Source organism: Homarus americanus, unplaced genomic scaffold (genome assembly GCF_018991925.1).
Source record: "Homarus americanus isolate GMGI-L3 unplaced genomic scaffold, GMGI_Hamer_2.0 scaffold48354, whole genome shotgun sequence".
NCBI classification, from domain to species: domain Eukaryota; kingdom Metazoa; phylum Arthropoda; class Malacostraca; order Decapoda; family Nephropidae; genus Homarus; species Homarus americanus.
In genome coordinates, this window is record NW_024723833.1 from 6,075,174 (window position 1) to 6,091,701 (window position 16,528).

Genomic DNA, 16,528 nt, shown 5'->3' on the forward strand with positions numbered 1-16,528 from the left:
CGTCTTTATTCAAGACATCATCAGAGGCAACTGAATTACATGGACCGAGAGAGGCTTAAGTACACAGGGTGACCTTACTAAACATGAGGTTAGGTCATAAACATGACATCCACTAATCCGCACACCAACACCACCACACACGCAAAGGAGCTTAAGAGAAAGGGCGACGTGACTAGTCAAGTTAAGTCAGGTCAAAACTATGAGACCCACTAATCATCTATCCTACATCTAACGCCAATGCTTTCAAAGCATTTTTAACCTTGGTCCACTGACAAATAAATTTGTGAAACATATTATCAGTTTTGTACTGACCATCACTAAGGTTTGTAGAATTCAATTCCCTAATCAAACTAGCTTCAACCAGAAGTCTTTCTGTGACATGATTTGTACACATCTAAGCTGTTTTCCCAATCCATGGGATGATTATTGTTCATATATATAATTATATATATATATATATATATATATATATATATATATATATATATATAATATATATATATATATATATATATATATATATATATATAATATATATATATATATATATATATATATATATATATATATATATATATATATATATATATATATATGTGTGTGTGTGTGTGTGTTTGGTAGATTCGTTTTATGCCACCTAGTACACCACCGTCTTCCCCAGGAGGGTGAGAACCTTTCTGCTTGTGATGTAAACACCTGACTGGCACACAGATACACACACACACACACACTGGTGGATACTGACAAATACAGTGTGCCCAGATCATCACGTACACAGTCAATGTTATCTTCCCTGCTGTGGTTTTCATTCATTGATGATTCGTGCAGCTTCCCGTTTTTTTGTCCCAATCCTTCCCTGCTCTCCATCTCACAATTTTTGGACCTGTCTTCTTAATTTCTTTTAAACTTTGTTGTCTCTTTTAGATATGCGTATTTGTGTGCCTACATCCACCATGGCATGATGGGTGCACAGATAAAACCGGTGGATAAAATCCTCACTGCAGTATTGTACACAGGCGTTATGTTTAGTAAAAAGCAATTACTATTGATCTCAGAATATCTCCTAATGTTAAGTGCACATGGCTTCAAAATGACCACGATACTAGTCAGATTTAAAAAAAAATCGGGGGGGTGGGGGTCTTGCAGCGCTCCCCCAGCTGGGTGGGCTCGCTGTGGTCCCCTCCGGCTCTGCCACTACTACTTGGATCTGCCCCTGCGCTGTAGCAAAATCCCACGACCAAAATTATAAACTAAATAGACGAAATCCCCACAGCTCCAGCCTTTTGCAAATTCTGATGCATTGTCAGTTTACTTTACATTAACTTTGGTTACGTTAAGTGATACCCAACCAATCTTAACTAATCTAACTCAAATTCTATAGGGATATATAATGTAGACTGTATTAATAGTTAATGACAATATAGCAGTCATGTTCCTGTGAGTGTGAGCTGACGACATGATGTAAGGTAATTTACTTGAGAAATGGCAATCGCTCACCATTTAAACTTTTTATTTGGCTTTCTTATATAAAACAACAAATAACATTGTATTAATGAGTAGATGGAATCGAAGGAGAGAAATTCAATAAGATTCAAACGAAGGTGGATAAAGATTGAAAGACGCAGCAAGTGAGACAGGCAGGCAGAATAAGAGAGAAATTGATGAGAAACATACAAAGAAAAATATGACTAGATACAGAGAATGGTGGAACAGGAGAGGGAGAGAGAGCAGTGCTCCGGCTAAGTCGTGTTTGACCAGGTAGAACTGTTTGTCCAATGCAAACACCAGGCTATTCAACCTGACGGACTCTACTCCTCCCCCAACCAAAAGAACTCGCCACCATCCTACCTCACCTCACTTGGCGTCTTCCTCGTGTACAACACCAGCAGATAGTGAATGACACTGTGGGGTATGAGTTGTTTGGGGTTCACACTCAGAATGGGATGGAGAAAGGAAACTCACAATGTGCTCTCTGTATACATGTTGTATTGGATATACAATGCAGCTTGGTGCTGGGAAGTGGCAGCGTGGTTACAAGCGTGATGTGGAGAGAGCTGGTTGGCGAGGATGCTCAGAGGAGGACAAGCTTGTGGGTTGCCATGCTCGCCGGCGGGAGCGAGGGCCGCCAGGCAGCGGCGGAGGAAGTGGTGTTGGTTGCTGCGGCTGTAGCTAGAAAGAGAGGGTGGTCACCACGAGGTCAGGTCTTAAATAGCGGAGGTAGGCGTGGCTTAGTAGTTGACCTCCGTCATGTAAGGCGGCGCTGGTTGACCTAGACCACGAGGCATACACTGGGGAATTTGCGGGGTCGGCTACCCAGCGACAAACAGCGTTTGTAGGGGAGAAATCCACTACAACACTACCAAGTAGTTCATAACATTACCAGATAGTGTATAAGATAACCAGGATGTGAAGGGGTGACACAGCTCCTCAGCATTTTTGACACATGCCTGTAGGCTAAATAAATACAAATCAATACTGTACTTTGACACGCTTGACACATGACAATACAGTATCAGTATTTTGACACATTTTGTGATGACCATTTGTCATTTTTACATTTTGTCACATACCTACATATTATAAGTTTTCCTGGTGCTTTTCATTATCACATGGACATATCGGATTTGAATTTTCTTGCAAGAATGCCTATTATTTTGTATGATTTACCATAACCAATTTTTTTTTTTTTTATGTACTTTTATCATCTTCACCACTGATCGACTCGTTAGCCGCTTGGGCATGCACCGGGTCCTGAATACAGGGTATATCGAAACCTGCTCCAGTGTTGGTTAAGTCTGGCCTTGAATGATCTCACACTTGGTGCCGTCACAACGCTCTCTGGCAAATTGTTCCAAGAGTTCACAATTCTCATTCTGAAAAAATTTGCCCTCACAGTTTTCTGGACTTGTGGCTTCTTCAACCTTGAGCTGTGGCCCCTTGTGGGGAGGATGTCTGCCAGCTCCAGGTACAGTATGTACATTCGACCGAGTAGTGCCCCCTGAGATGTTTATACACTTCGATTAGGTCTCCCCTCGCCCGTCTGTAGTATAAGCTTAGTACAGTCTTTCCTCGACTCATGACGGGGTTCTGTCCTGACGACCAGGTCGTAAGTTGAAAAGGCGAAAATAATACATAGAAATTCTAAAATGGGTGTCTCTTTCTTCTCAGCACCACGAGAACTCTCACTTTTATGCTTGCCAGCCATTTTAAAGGGAACTACAAACGAAAATTTTGTTAGTACACAGCGAGATCACTAACGTCGGGACTCGAAAATACGTAATGTGAAAAATATTTTATATGACCATTGCCGTCGTATGTCCGGGTGTTCGTAAGTCGAGGAGAGACTGTAGGTGCAGGCACTCCAATCTCTCTGGGTGACTGAGGTTCTGTAAAGCAGGCACCAGTCTAGTGGCCTGTCTTTGGACATTTTCAATCAATTGACCATCTCTAGCATACCTCGGGTACAAGACAGGGAAGCACCTCACTCTTGAAGATTGTGACGAGTGACAGACCATCCAGATATCTAAGTGACCTTCTTATAAGACCTACAAATTTCGTTAAGTTCATTGTCAACACACGCATACCCAGGTTCTTTTTACATTCGGTCTCAATTAGTGCAGTCTCTTCATCCTTTTGGGACATGTGATATGCCTCCTTACTATTGGTGCAACCCAGGTGCATCCTTTCTTCAACTCTTCACAGTCTGTTTGGTTCTTAATTTCCCGAAATAACTTGACTTTGTCCACAAACATTTGTATGGAGGAGTTTATAGCTTCTGGCATGTCATTAATAAAACAGACAAACAACAACTTGGCCCTATACAATGTCCTGTGGTACCCCACTAGTCACAGGTACACATAACGATTTCGTACCATTTATTACCATGCACTGTTTGCAGTCATGCAGAAAGTCTCCAATCCACGTGAGGACATTTCCCTGAATCCCATACCCTTCCAGTTTAATCCTCAGCCTTTCATGGGGTACACTGTCAAAAGCCTTGGCAAAATCTAGGTATATAATGTCAATATTTCCACCTTGTTCTAGAATTTGAGTCCAAACATCTAGTACCTTGAGTAATTGTGTTAAGCAGGATCTTCCCGGCATGAAACCATATTGGCATTCCTTTACAAGGTTGTTTCATAGCAGATGTTCCATCATGGCATCTCTTACGAAGCTCTCTAGTACTTTGCACACTATGCTGGTCAGGCTTCCTGCCCAATAATCATTCCCATTCCTTCAGTATACTGTAGTAGGTACAGTATACAAATTTGCATATTAAATAAGTGTATGGTTAACTTTATTAAAATGTATGAGACCCGTCACGTTGAACACGATTGTTCTTTATTCGGTCAAAACCTGTAGAGTACAAAATTGCATACGAGTTGGTAAAATCACAAGTAAGTTTAACAGGAAAGTGCCAGATACCTTATTAACAACTACATAGGGTATCCATTAGTGTAGAGTGGGGTGTTAAACCATATAACACTTACGTGTTGCGGGTCTAGGGTAGGACTTGTTAGCCCCCTGGGCGGCTAGACACTGTCTTCTGAACCTCACAGAGGGAGCGGGCTAGCCAGCGACAAGGCGCCATCTGTTTCTCATTTAACACCTCGGCAAAGTTCGTTGTAAACACTCCCTCTGTCTCTCTGTCTAGTGTATCCTACTGTGGCAGTAACACTCCCCCTGTCGAGCTTTGCCTGAAACCCATTGTCTGCCAGGAGTCTCACTCTCCGACTCCCTCCAATAGGCAGAGCTTTATCACTAGGCGTATTAACACTGAGCCCTTCGTCTTCACTTTGGCACCCCGCACCAGGCCGTCATCACCTGGTACCGCCTCCAATACCCTTCCTAGCATCCATTGGCTCCTTGGGAGAGGATGTCCAGATATGATGACGATGTCCCCAGCGCAGAAGTTGCGATGCGCCTGGAAGTGCTTCTCTCACTGCCACAGTGTTGGGAGATATTCCTTCACCCACCTGTTACAGAATTGGTCTGCAATGAATTGAGCATGCTTCCATCTTCATCGGTATGCTTCTGCTATGGAATGATTGCCTCCAGTGGGCAGGGTTTCCGCTTGCATTCGCAGTAGGTGAAGCGGCGTGAGTGCTTCTAGGTCTCTCAGGTTGTTAGATACTGTACTGGGGGTGATGGGCCTCCCGTTGACGATCTCTTCCATGGCACAGAACAGGGTGTTGAGTCGCTCGTCGTCTCGTACCTGTGTGCTCATCACCCCCTGGAGGACCTTCTTCACCGTGAGGATCTGACGCTCCCACACTCCGCCCATGTGAGAGGCAGTCCCTTGAGGGTTGAACTTCCATTCTATTTGTCTCTGTAAGAGTGTGTCCCTATCATTGTCACTGCTGTTCCACTTACTCACTGCCTCCTGAAGTTCTCTGTTCGCTCCAATCATGCTGGTTCCATTGTCGGACTGATGCTCTTGGGAGGTTCTCTGCGGGATGTGAACCTCATCATGGCGTTGATGAATGAGTCTGTGTCCAGTGAGGTGAGGACTTCCAGGTGTATAGCTTGGGTGGTCAGACATGTAAACAAGCATCCCCATCTTTTCGCCCAGGCCTGGCCTTGTTTAACCATGAAGGGACCGAAACAGTAGATTCTGCTGCAGGTGAACAGTCAGTCTTCTGGCAGGTCTGCTTGGCATTAGTGGGTGGGCTTCCCATTGCTTCTACGACAAATTACGCACATACGCAGTACTCGGTCGATCAACTTATGGCGCTTGGGTATCCAGTATGTCTTGCGTAGCGCTGCTAGTGTGTGCTCGCATCCTGAGTGGCCAGCCCTGGTCGAATGTACCTCTCGTACAATAAATTCTGCGGTTCTGCTGTCCCTGGGTAACAGTATGGGGTTCTTTTGGTCTGGATGGAGAGCGACATGCTTCAGTCAGCCACCTACTCTGATCAGGCCATCTGTACCTAGGTGAGGTTCCAGCCTGCTTACGTCACCAGTCCTCACTGGTTGTCCTCGTTCTAGCACATCCATCTCGTGGGGGAAACCCTCTTTTTTGTATCAGGAGGAAGACAGCTAATCTTGCCTCATCCAACTCGCTGACCTTCAGTCGATCTTCTTGGTGACGTTCTTCCGTTGGATCACTGAAACGCCACCGTATGAACCTCCTGAGCCACGCCACGCCTTTCAGCAGCTAATGCCTTGAGGAGTACATTGCCCATAGCTCTTTTAGGGTACCCTCCCCCTGGTCAGTGTTCATTGCTAGTACTGTTGCATCTCTCTTTACCTCTGGGTTTCCATCTGCGTTGGGAATCGGCTTTGGATTCTTCGGCCAATTGTTTTCTCCAAACATGAGAAAGGGGGGTCCCTGAATCCATCTGCAGTCCTTGTTCAATTTTGCCCCATGCAGTCCACGGCTGACATCATCAGCTGGATTTTGGGTGGAGCTCACATGGCGCCATTGTTCTGCATCAGAATTCTTATGTATTGTTGCAGTTCGGTTTGCCACAAAGGTATGGAAGCGTCATTCAGTGTTTCGTATGAATTGAAGGGTAACCATGCTGTCTGTCCAGAACACTGATCTGTCAATCTGCAACCCTTGTTTGTCTCTCAGTTGTTTGTCTGCTTTGGCCGCCAACCCTGCCTCACAGAGCTCAAGCTGAGGAATGGTTTGCTGTTTCAGAGGAGCTAGTTTGGCTCTGCCACACACAATATGAGGTAGAGTGGGCTCCGTCTCCACTGGTGATCCTGAGGTAGGATACAGCCCTGTATGCTTGCTGGGGGAGCGTCACATGAGTGATGCAGTCGTACTGTAGTTACTGGATTTGTGCATTCAGGCTGGTAACATCGCGGAATACCTACTTGAGACAAGTGGGGGAGTTCAATTAGCCACTGCCGCCAAGCGACTCTGTTGTGTTCGGTCATTTGCTCATCCCACCCAATACTTTGCCTGCACTCGTCCTGGAATATGAATTTGGCTCACATGGTGCTCAGAGCGATGATTCCTCATGGGTCGTATATGGAGCTGACCATACTCAGACCTCGCTTCGTCTGCGGTTTCTTCGGGATCCGGACTCTGACTGCGAGTTCATCATTCTCTAGATCCCACATGATTCCCAATACCGGCTCAGCTGGGAGCCTGTCATCCTTCAAAAGTACTTCTTTCACTTCCATGGCTCTTTCTGTTTGTGGGACTGCTCTGAGGACCCCTTTGTGGTTGCAGTTCCGTTTTGTGAGTGAACCTGCCTTTCTTCATCAGCTGTCTCAGTTGGTGAGTGACTATCGCCGCCTTCCCTGGTGATGCTACTGAAAGAGGCAGATCATTGACGTAGAAGTTGTGACTTGCTTTCTTAATTTCTTCATGGAGCCTTTGCCGGTGGTCTTGGAATGTTCGTTGTAGTGCATATCCAGCACATAATGGGCTTCACACTCCCCCGAAGAGATGTACCTTCATCCGGTAAGTGACTGGGACGCCTGATAGTTGATCGTCTGTCCACCACAGGAAGCGTAATATGTAATGCAATATACCTGTACTGTACAGTACTTATTTAATATACTGTACTGTAGTGTGGAACTATATAGTAAAACCATGATAGCATATGTACAGTATTGACAAAAAGTGCAATTTTATTGTGAATTACAGGCAAGGCAGGATGGATGAAAGCATGGCCATATGATAGCCTTAAGTTAGTACAGTTCACAGTTATATTTGTTAGTCATGTAATTGTGTATAACATGTTCAGTAATGTATTGGTTTGAATAACACCTGTTTATCATTTAAGACCTTTTAAGGGGTTTTTTCTTTGTGAGAAATGTGATTTTTAGGGTCAGTAATATTAACCATATTTTCCTAATGGCCACCCACTAGAGGCAGGGCCGAGAGATGTCTTACCGGAAATGTCATGACTCATGATTGCCATTCTTCTTTTTCCTAGAAGTTAAGTTTGATTTGTGTGAATATGATAAAAAGAGGATTTAAGAAAATTATAACCCCTAATAAAAAAAAAAGAGGCCTTATTGAATATATAGTTTAACATGGCATGTGCATTTCATTACCGTATCCAGGTATTTAAAATACTGTACAGTCTTCGCCTGCTTGGTATACCAGAAGCATTCCTGAAAATCCATATAAATAGCAGTATTTACTGGACATTAATATCCCTTTGAAATTTAAGTCATAAATTGAGATACATCTACATTCCCCCTATTTTTTTTACCTTGAATTATCCTTCATAATGACAAAATGGTGAAATACAGTACGTATAGTACAGTATGAAGAAACTTGTAACAGTAAAGTTATAAAGGTACAATAAAAATATTGTAATGTCCAGAAGAGACAAATGAAAAGTGTTAGTTTATAATGTGAAAATGGATTTGTCAAGGTGTTTTGAAATGGGGGACTGAGCTGTGGATACCGTTAAAGCCTTAAGCTCGACATTTAACATAATTTCTTATGTTTTTATCTGATATTTTTGGTGTTGTTTGGTTAAAAAAATTTACATAAAGCTTCCTTCAAAACACATGTTTGTTTAAATTGTTTTACATTTTCAAAATATTTTTTTGTTTTTCACAATTTCATTCATAGTGAATCTTTACATTTAACATTTCATATTTTTTTAGTTAAAGAAGCAATAATAATAATAAAAAGGCTTTCTTTAAAGTTTTATGTGATATTAGTGTAGTTCAGCACCATTTATGAGAAAAATGCCATAAAAGATCACCCCTAGGAACATGACCCCAACTAATAACAATATACTTACGGTAATTATGGCTGTTCTATAATATTTTCACCTAGTGGGTAATTTTATCCACACATGTTAAGTTTGCCTCCTGAATGATTCCTGCCAACTCTACTACCTGTATAATAATTTCTCAGTTTCATACCTTAAATTATTGTATCCACATGCATTCTGAACTTGAGAGGCAAAATCATTGCTTGGGGGTAGAATGTTGACTCTCAAGGGATTTTTTCAACTTTCCTATCAAAAGTAATAGCAAGCCTTTTCTTAACATATTACCAGCAAAGGTAGAAATACAGTACAGTACAGTACAGTACAAAATTGCTTTTGTGGTTGGTATTAGAAAAAAGTATCATCCTGTACTACAATATAGTCTGGATTTATGCTGCTTTTGTTTACGCAGTGCCTTGCCAGAATGAAATGTTTTAATTACACGGTAAATTTCATCATTTACACGGGAAGCGTACGCACAAGGTCGCCCAGTCATCAAAACATTACCGAGTTCTTCACCCGCCACCACCACAGCCGGCCCAAGTCAGTGACAGTGATAGTGAGGATATGGACTTTGAGGGGTTTGACAAAGAGGCCCTGCAAGCCTCTGTGGTGGATAATGATACAAGTGATACAGGTGAGGGCCAATAATCTGCCCTCTGCTTCAGAACCAACTTCCCATCCCTGTGTGCCCAGCCATCTTTTCTACTAACGTAAGTGTTAAAAAACCTAATATTATTGATATTTCTCTTAAATATTGATTGTGTGTGCATACCATCATAAAATTAAGATGTTATTTTTACTACAACGTACGTATTGTCGAAAAAAGTGGAGTTTGGGAGTCGGCCCAGTCTCTATTTCAATTAATCCCATATGTTCTCTTATTTCGATTACGCGTTTCTCGTTTTGCGCGGACCTCCATGGGTTCAATTGACCGCGTAAATGCAGACCATACTGTATACCTAAACCAAATTTGTATTACATTGATTTATTTGATTTTAATATTTGCCACTTATATGATTTTTCACTTAATAAGCTTGTAGATTAAGAGGATCTAGTGTTCTTAGAATTTTTTACTCAGTGGAGGATATGGTAAACCGCAGGATGTTGTTGACACTAAGTGTCATGTATGCACAAGTCATCATGTGGCCTTAACTAGCCTGGAGAAACTTGACTTTATCAATAAGTTCTGTTACCTGGGTGACATGATCATTGCTGCAGGTAGCTCATTTGCAAGAGTTAGAAGTGGCTGGAGAAAGTTTAGGGAGTTGCTGCAAATGGCACGAGAAGTGCTTCCAACAAAGAAAAAATTACTGGGCTATTTAATTTAATTAACCACTGTGACAAGGGAAGGAAGCCGATGGTTTGTCTAATCCCCTAATCCCTCCATTTTTCCTGACAAGTCTGTCCCGGAGTGTCCGGTGTTAGTGCAGGAGGAAACTAGAGTACCTGGAGAAAACCTGTAATGTTCAGTAGGATCACACTAGATATCATCCTTCTCTTATTTGACATGGAATGAAAGCATGCGATCATTGTACCACCACCCCCTCATCACCATATCCTCATTGTTGAACTTATTTTAATTCTGTATAACTATACGTAGGTTTCTGATAGAGTGCCGTAAATATACAAACACTTAAACTATAATTTACATGAAGGTTCTAATCCATTTGAGCTAAAAACAACCTAACAACCTTCGTGCTGTTTCTTATGATTTTACAGAATCACCAACTCCATTTGAGGTTGTCAGATTACACTTATCCACACCATTTAGGAGATTTTTAATGGTCAGTGCACATAACAGCATATATAATAATTTATCAGCCAATCTTAGCCAAGGAATAAAATTTTTGTTTGGTCAGAAGTGCAGAGCACAACCATTAGAGCTAAACTTTCTGTTATATATAGTATTAACCTTGCCTATATCACCATTTAATGGGTAAAAATTGGTGGCATCTATTGTTATTTCTGGAAATGAAAAAAAAAAAACTTTCTTTATTTATTTAACTTTGGACACAGTATACATAACTTTTTTCTTTGAGAAATATTGCTTGAAATAGGCTTAAAAATTATCGCAAGCCCATGTAAGCTTTGCTAAAAAAATTGCAATTATAAAGATTGTGCAGTCATAAATACATGTATTACTTATTTTAGTTAATTGAGTATAGGACAAAAATGGAAAGATTTGCCACTCGGTATCAAATGCAGTACATGGCATGTGATGTACATTTGTATAAATGGGAGTCAGCTGCATCAAGTTATGTAAAATGATGCAAATAATAAAATATTCTTATGTCCTCCATTTACCACTTAAGAAACTGTGTCGTTCTGGTCTTGAGTGACAGACTGACATGTTTCTATCCGAGAGAAGGTGAATAGGAGGCATGGACTCCCAAACATAGGAATGTTCTGGGGACAAATTGGTAGTTACAATGAGACGAGATGATGGTGAGAGTAACAGGATGAGATGGAGCTGAGACTCGGTAGTTTGAAAAAATAAAATAATAAATGCATGAAATTACTATTCAAACAATTTGAATTGCCCTGTACCTCAATGGAAGCTGCAGCAAGCCAAGCTATTCCTCTCTTTAACAGCTTAAACCACTTGAAAATCTTACCAGAATTTATTGAAGCAAGATACTTCGTATCAATGAAAAACTCCAGAAACAATTAGCCTGTTTTAAAATTTATATAAATATAAGATGAACAGCGAGGGAGAAACAGCTGGGATAAGGGCGAATTCTGTTTATAGTCACATAACATTGGTCATCATGGGTCATCTTTTTTCACATTGCCTTTTCATGATTTACTCCTTATTTTATATAAAATTCATACTCTGACCCTTTATATATATACTGTACTGAGTGAATCACATATTTTCTCTATAAAGTAATTTCTATATACATTACTTGGCAGTGTTAACTAATAAACTGGACTAAATGAATCACAGCATATCGTTATTAACTACTTAAACTCAAGATACTTTCAGTGAATTAAAGAATATCTTGCATTCTGTACAATAACACTTGCCAAATTTAGTATTTAGAAGAAATATAGAAATAAGGTGTATAAATAATATGAAAATATAAATAAAAGCTAATACTGCAAATGCAGCCTAACTACCTTGAAGAATATAGCCCGTACATCTGTGTACATTTTTAATACAGTACAGTATCATAAATGATAAGTTTAACAAACTGATGTGCATCTGCACTTACAAGTAAAGCAACTCACCCATAATGAAACTGATTCATACTGCACACATCTATGGCAACTTGAACTTCATCTCACTTGGCATCTCTACATACCTAATTTTCATTTAGGCGCAAGACACACAAGATCTCGCATCTTGCATTTGACAAAACTGTCAGACAGGAAAATACATAAAATCCACCAAATTAGCCATTATTATTGTGCTTTTAAGATGATCTAAGATTGTTGAAAATACAGTGATTATTATTGTCTTCATAATTACATAGCTGTAATGAATTACAAATAATGTACACTGTGCTCTGGAAGTTTTTTGGGGGCCTTTCTTTTGTAAAGAAATAAATATCTGTTAAGATGGAAAATCTGGCCAATCCTATTTTTAATAGTGATTCCCACATTTTTTCCATTCATACATAAGAAAATATCGAGCATACAGTACTGTGCCTAAAAATATAAAAATTACATTGTTAGGTCTAAAATAGCTTGTGTCCTAAACGGCAAACCACATCACCAAAATTATCCTCCTAGCATCTTGCTTCGGAATAATATAGGACATGCAGTGTACAGTATTGATTTGCCAGATTTTTTTTTTACATTGCCAGATGGTGTATTTTACCCCCATTGCTTCTAGTAGAATTCATGCTAGATGTGAGATCTGGTGTCTCAGGCCTTATCCAGTCTCCTGTACATATATGAATTGTTCTAATTGCCAACACTCATTGTTATTAGTCAGTACCAAAGTACTTCTGACCAAAGTGGTTTGGTGCAACTGGGTGAACCTCTGAAGTAAGAATGTGCATCTGAAAGATAAAGAAGAACCATAATGAAAAAAGTCTTCACTTTGAGTGTTGGACTAATATGGTTGTGTTGGACAAAGTTCGATTCCCTGTTTGCGACAAATTTCTATTCAGCAAAAAGTAAAATATCCAGTTACAAAGACTTAAAATTAATGGCATTTTAAGGATAGTGTGGAGACCAGAAAATCAATAGTCAGTTTTGGGATGGAAAGTTTTGCATTCATTGAATCTGACAGGCACTGCTTACACAATCAGTAGTGTTTCAGGCATCTTTGAAAGCCCTTCCAATGAAGAGCCAAAATAAGAATGAATTTGGGATGATAGGGGGAAAAAAATCCATTTTAAGCCTTGGTTGTAGAATCTCACACCAAGGTCATTCACTAACCAATACCATGAGTAATACTGAAATATGATAATACTGTACCATTTTTCTCAGACTATTAGCCAAATTATGATAGGAAATCCAGGAATCTTTAGTTGAAATTATTGGAATGCTGTAATACTGTACAGTAATTTTATACAAAATATATAAATATTATAGGGAATACCTTGGGTTGTAACAACCAGTTTTAACATTCATTTGAAGGATTCCCTGCTAAAAGCATCTTAGCATCAATAACAGTGACAGAGATTGCAAGAAGGTATCAACAAGAAATGCACTGTTGCTCACTTTTGGGAAAGCCCCAGTGATGGTGCGAGCCGCTGCTGGGGTGGAAAACAAGTTGAGAAGAATGATGTTTTCTTCATCTACTGCATGTTCTTGAAGGACATTAACTGCTTTGATCACTGTGTTGCCTGAACCTGAAATATCACAACTCATAAATTATATGAACCTGGAATAAGATATACTGTTCTAGAAAACTTCGGTTGGAAATAATTAAAAAAATTCGATGTCCAATTGAACACTTTCCACTTAAGCAATGTATACATTGTTCATAATTTCTTCCAATAAATGCAAAAAGTTTAAAAACTCTCAAAATGTCCTAAATTATCACTGTTCTTCTTGTATTACTAATTCCAGTTACTCCCCTTTAATGTACTCTTCCTACATGTCCATTTTCCTTATATTTATTCCATCATATCAACTACAGTACTCTTGTTAGATATTCCTTTGCAAACTCAAGAGGTTCTCCAAAAGAATTCAATGTCAGGATTACCGGTACATGTGAATGGAGAACAACTATAGGGAGATGTGCACAGTATTAAAGTAAGTGCACACTGAACAAACTTGTACCAAAGATATTGACCATTTCTCACAATATGCCTGATAAAAAGCAATGGGAGATGTGCACAAAAGCAGTGATGTACACATTTTAATAGGCTAGAGGATTATATGACAAAAGGCATGAGAATTGTTATATGTAGAGGATTTGAATATATACCTGTAATACATTACTGTACTAATATAAACAGTGAAAAAAGGAGCAATGAATTAAGATCATATGAATGCTGACTGGAGAAAAAGAATGATGATACTGAGGAAGAGAAGGGGTGAAAGGCCAGACATAAAAGTTGGTTGACGACAAGGTGTACAGATCTTCAGTGAAATTTGCCGAATGCTGCACATTACATTTAAGGACAATTTAATATACCTGTAAATAGAAAGATAGGGAGCCTGCCACCACAATGTTTATGCATTATTCCAAATTCAATAAACTATTATATACTGTATTATAAAAGATACTTTTTATAAATATGAGAACTACTGTTTATTCAGTCACTCATATATGTATATGTTTGCCATGAAAAATCCTGCATACCTGTTCTACCTTGTATACTTGTATACTGTACTGTATTGTATGTCTTACTCCAAAATATCTTAATAACTTACTCATAATGGGGTACATCAGGAGAACTTTCCGTTGGCTTATATCATCTGGAAACTTTGCGTACACAACCCGTGCCTCGTGGGTTTCCAAATCAGATTCGACTAGAATCTTCCCCAACCTGATGGATCGGCAACATGATCGTAACCCCTGTCAATAGATATAGCATATACATGATACAGTCAGTACCCACCTCAACCCCACACAAATATGCATAAAGGTTTATATACAGTATTGTATATTAATGTGTTTTTTTCTTCTCATTGGGGTACAGTAACCTAGCGTACATTTGTGTACCAAAGTCAATCTTCCAGGATGCATGTTGTTGACAAACCGTTACTTATATAAAAACAGTACTCATTTTAATATCTCTGTACCAGTGTCTATACTGTGCTTTTTGAATGCAAATACAGCTCCTCCCCGACCTACGACGGGGTTAGGGACCGACATCCAGGTCGTAAATCGAAATGGTCGTTAGTCGGAAATGCTTAAATAATCCATAGAAAATCTAAAATGGGTGTCTCTTTTCTTCTCAGCACCACAAAACACTCACTTTTAAGCTTGCCAGCCATTTTAAAGTGAATTACAAACAAAAAAATTTTCTGTGTACTGTACTGACTTTGGGACTCGAAAATACGTAATTTGACCAAATTTTGGTACAACTGAGGCAGGCAGTAAGTGCTAGTGGTCATAAGTCGAGTAGGTTGTAAGTCGGGAAGGAGCTGTGCATACATAGTACTGTAGTGTAGATGCAAAAGCTGCACAAATCATCTACAACTTACCTGTTCCATAGCTTCTCCAGACCTGACAATGGAAACTCCACAATTGCCTTTGACAAACTGCAAGCCCTGGTATTGCCACCCAGTTGGAGTGGTAATGGTGCAGTCAGAGTAAGGCAGCTGATTAAGACCCTCTTCAACCACCAGACGAATCTAATGGTGAAATACATACTGTACTAGAGAAATATTGCAAAATATATATTTTTTCGACCAAAAATAAAGAATAAAACAAAAAATATTTAGATAAGATGACTCACTACGAACACAACTATGCCATCTTGGAAAGTAAACTGAAATATTTAGTACAGCATTATGGACTTTTAAAGACAACTTATATTCACTGATTTAATAAAGAGAAATCTTGTCTCTCAAAAGGAAATATACAGGTAATTGTCTTTAAAAAACACACCAGTAAATATCACAACAATGAAAGCATAATACAGTACAGTAGCTGCAAAACAACAATGTTTACATTATTTTATAGGAAAAACTCTCTGGGTACAACATAACATATTCCTAAGTATAGAACATTAAGTCATCCTTGCAAGATTTAACAGTTTCTGACAAGTAACAATGATGGACAACTTACTAATCTGTCAGCGTAAAATTTGAAGTCACTTCTTGATGTATTTCTGTGGATAAGAGTTAAGGTAAATTCTTTACGATACAAACTATTTTCTAACTGAAATCCTATTAATATCATACGAGCAAAATTCTTTGCCCTTCATTCAAACATAACTCACTGATTAGTATGTCATGTTACATCCACTAAATTGGGACCAATAATGTGCCAGATAAGTGAGGATAGTGGATACCATGAATGAGAATTAGAGTTTTCTACATGTATATAAAAAAATTTACCCAGTACAGGTATCTTTTATTGGCATATAATCCTGTACAAAGGTCCCATGGGCAATATATATACAAGTACTGTATGTATGTGTGTGTGTGTATATATATATATATATATATATATATATATATATATATATATATATATATATATATATATATATATATATATATATATATATATATATATATATATATATATATACACAGTATATATATATCATTATGTTTAGTGGAAGACTTACCGGTCACGGATGATTGTCTGCAGTTCCTTAACCTGACCACTACAAGGAATCAACCTGAAGTATGGGCCAAAGGATTCAACCGGTTGTAGCTGACATTCAATGCATGAATCAGATTTATCGACATTC

At 39.2% G+C, this 16,528-nt stretch overlaps 1 protein-coding gene across 5 annotated transcripts in view; it reads right to left on the bottom strand.

The window, feature by feature from the left end:
• Positions 1–10,680: 10,680 nt before the first annotated feature.
• The window catches only part of LOC121863800 (uracil phosphoribosyltransferase homolog), a 21,203-nt gene continuing 15,355 nt past the window's right edge, over positions 10,681–16,528 (bottom strand). For all 5 annotated transcript variants that reach the window (XM_042362625.1, XM_042362624.1, XM_042362628.1 and 2 more), the window contains exons 3-8: positions 16,403–16,527; positions 15,895–15,937; positions 15,309–15,458; positions 14,532–14,676; positions 13,371–13,501; positions 10,681–12,703 (exon numbers count right to left, since the gene is read on the bottom strand). In XM_042362625.1, coding sequence (XP_042218559.1) covers positions 12,629–12,703; positions 13,371–13,501; positions 14,532–14,676; positions 15,309–15,458; positions 15,895–15,937; positions 16,403–16,527 — 669 coding nt within the window. In that variant the 3' untranslated portion in view covers positions 10,681–12,628. The remainder of the gene's footprint in view (positions 12,704–13,370; positions 13,502–14,531; positions 14,677–15,308; positions 15,459–15,894; positions 15,938–16,402; position 16,528) is intronic.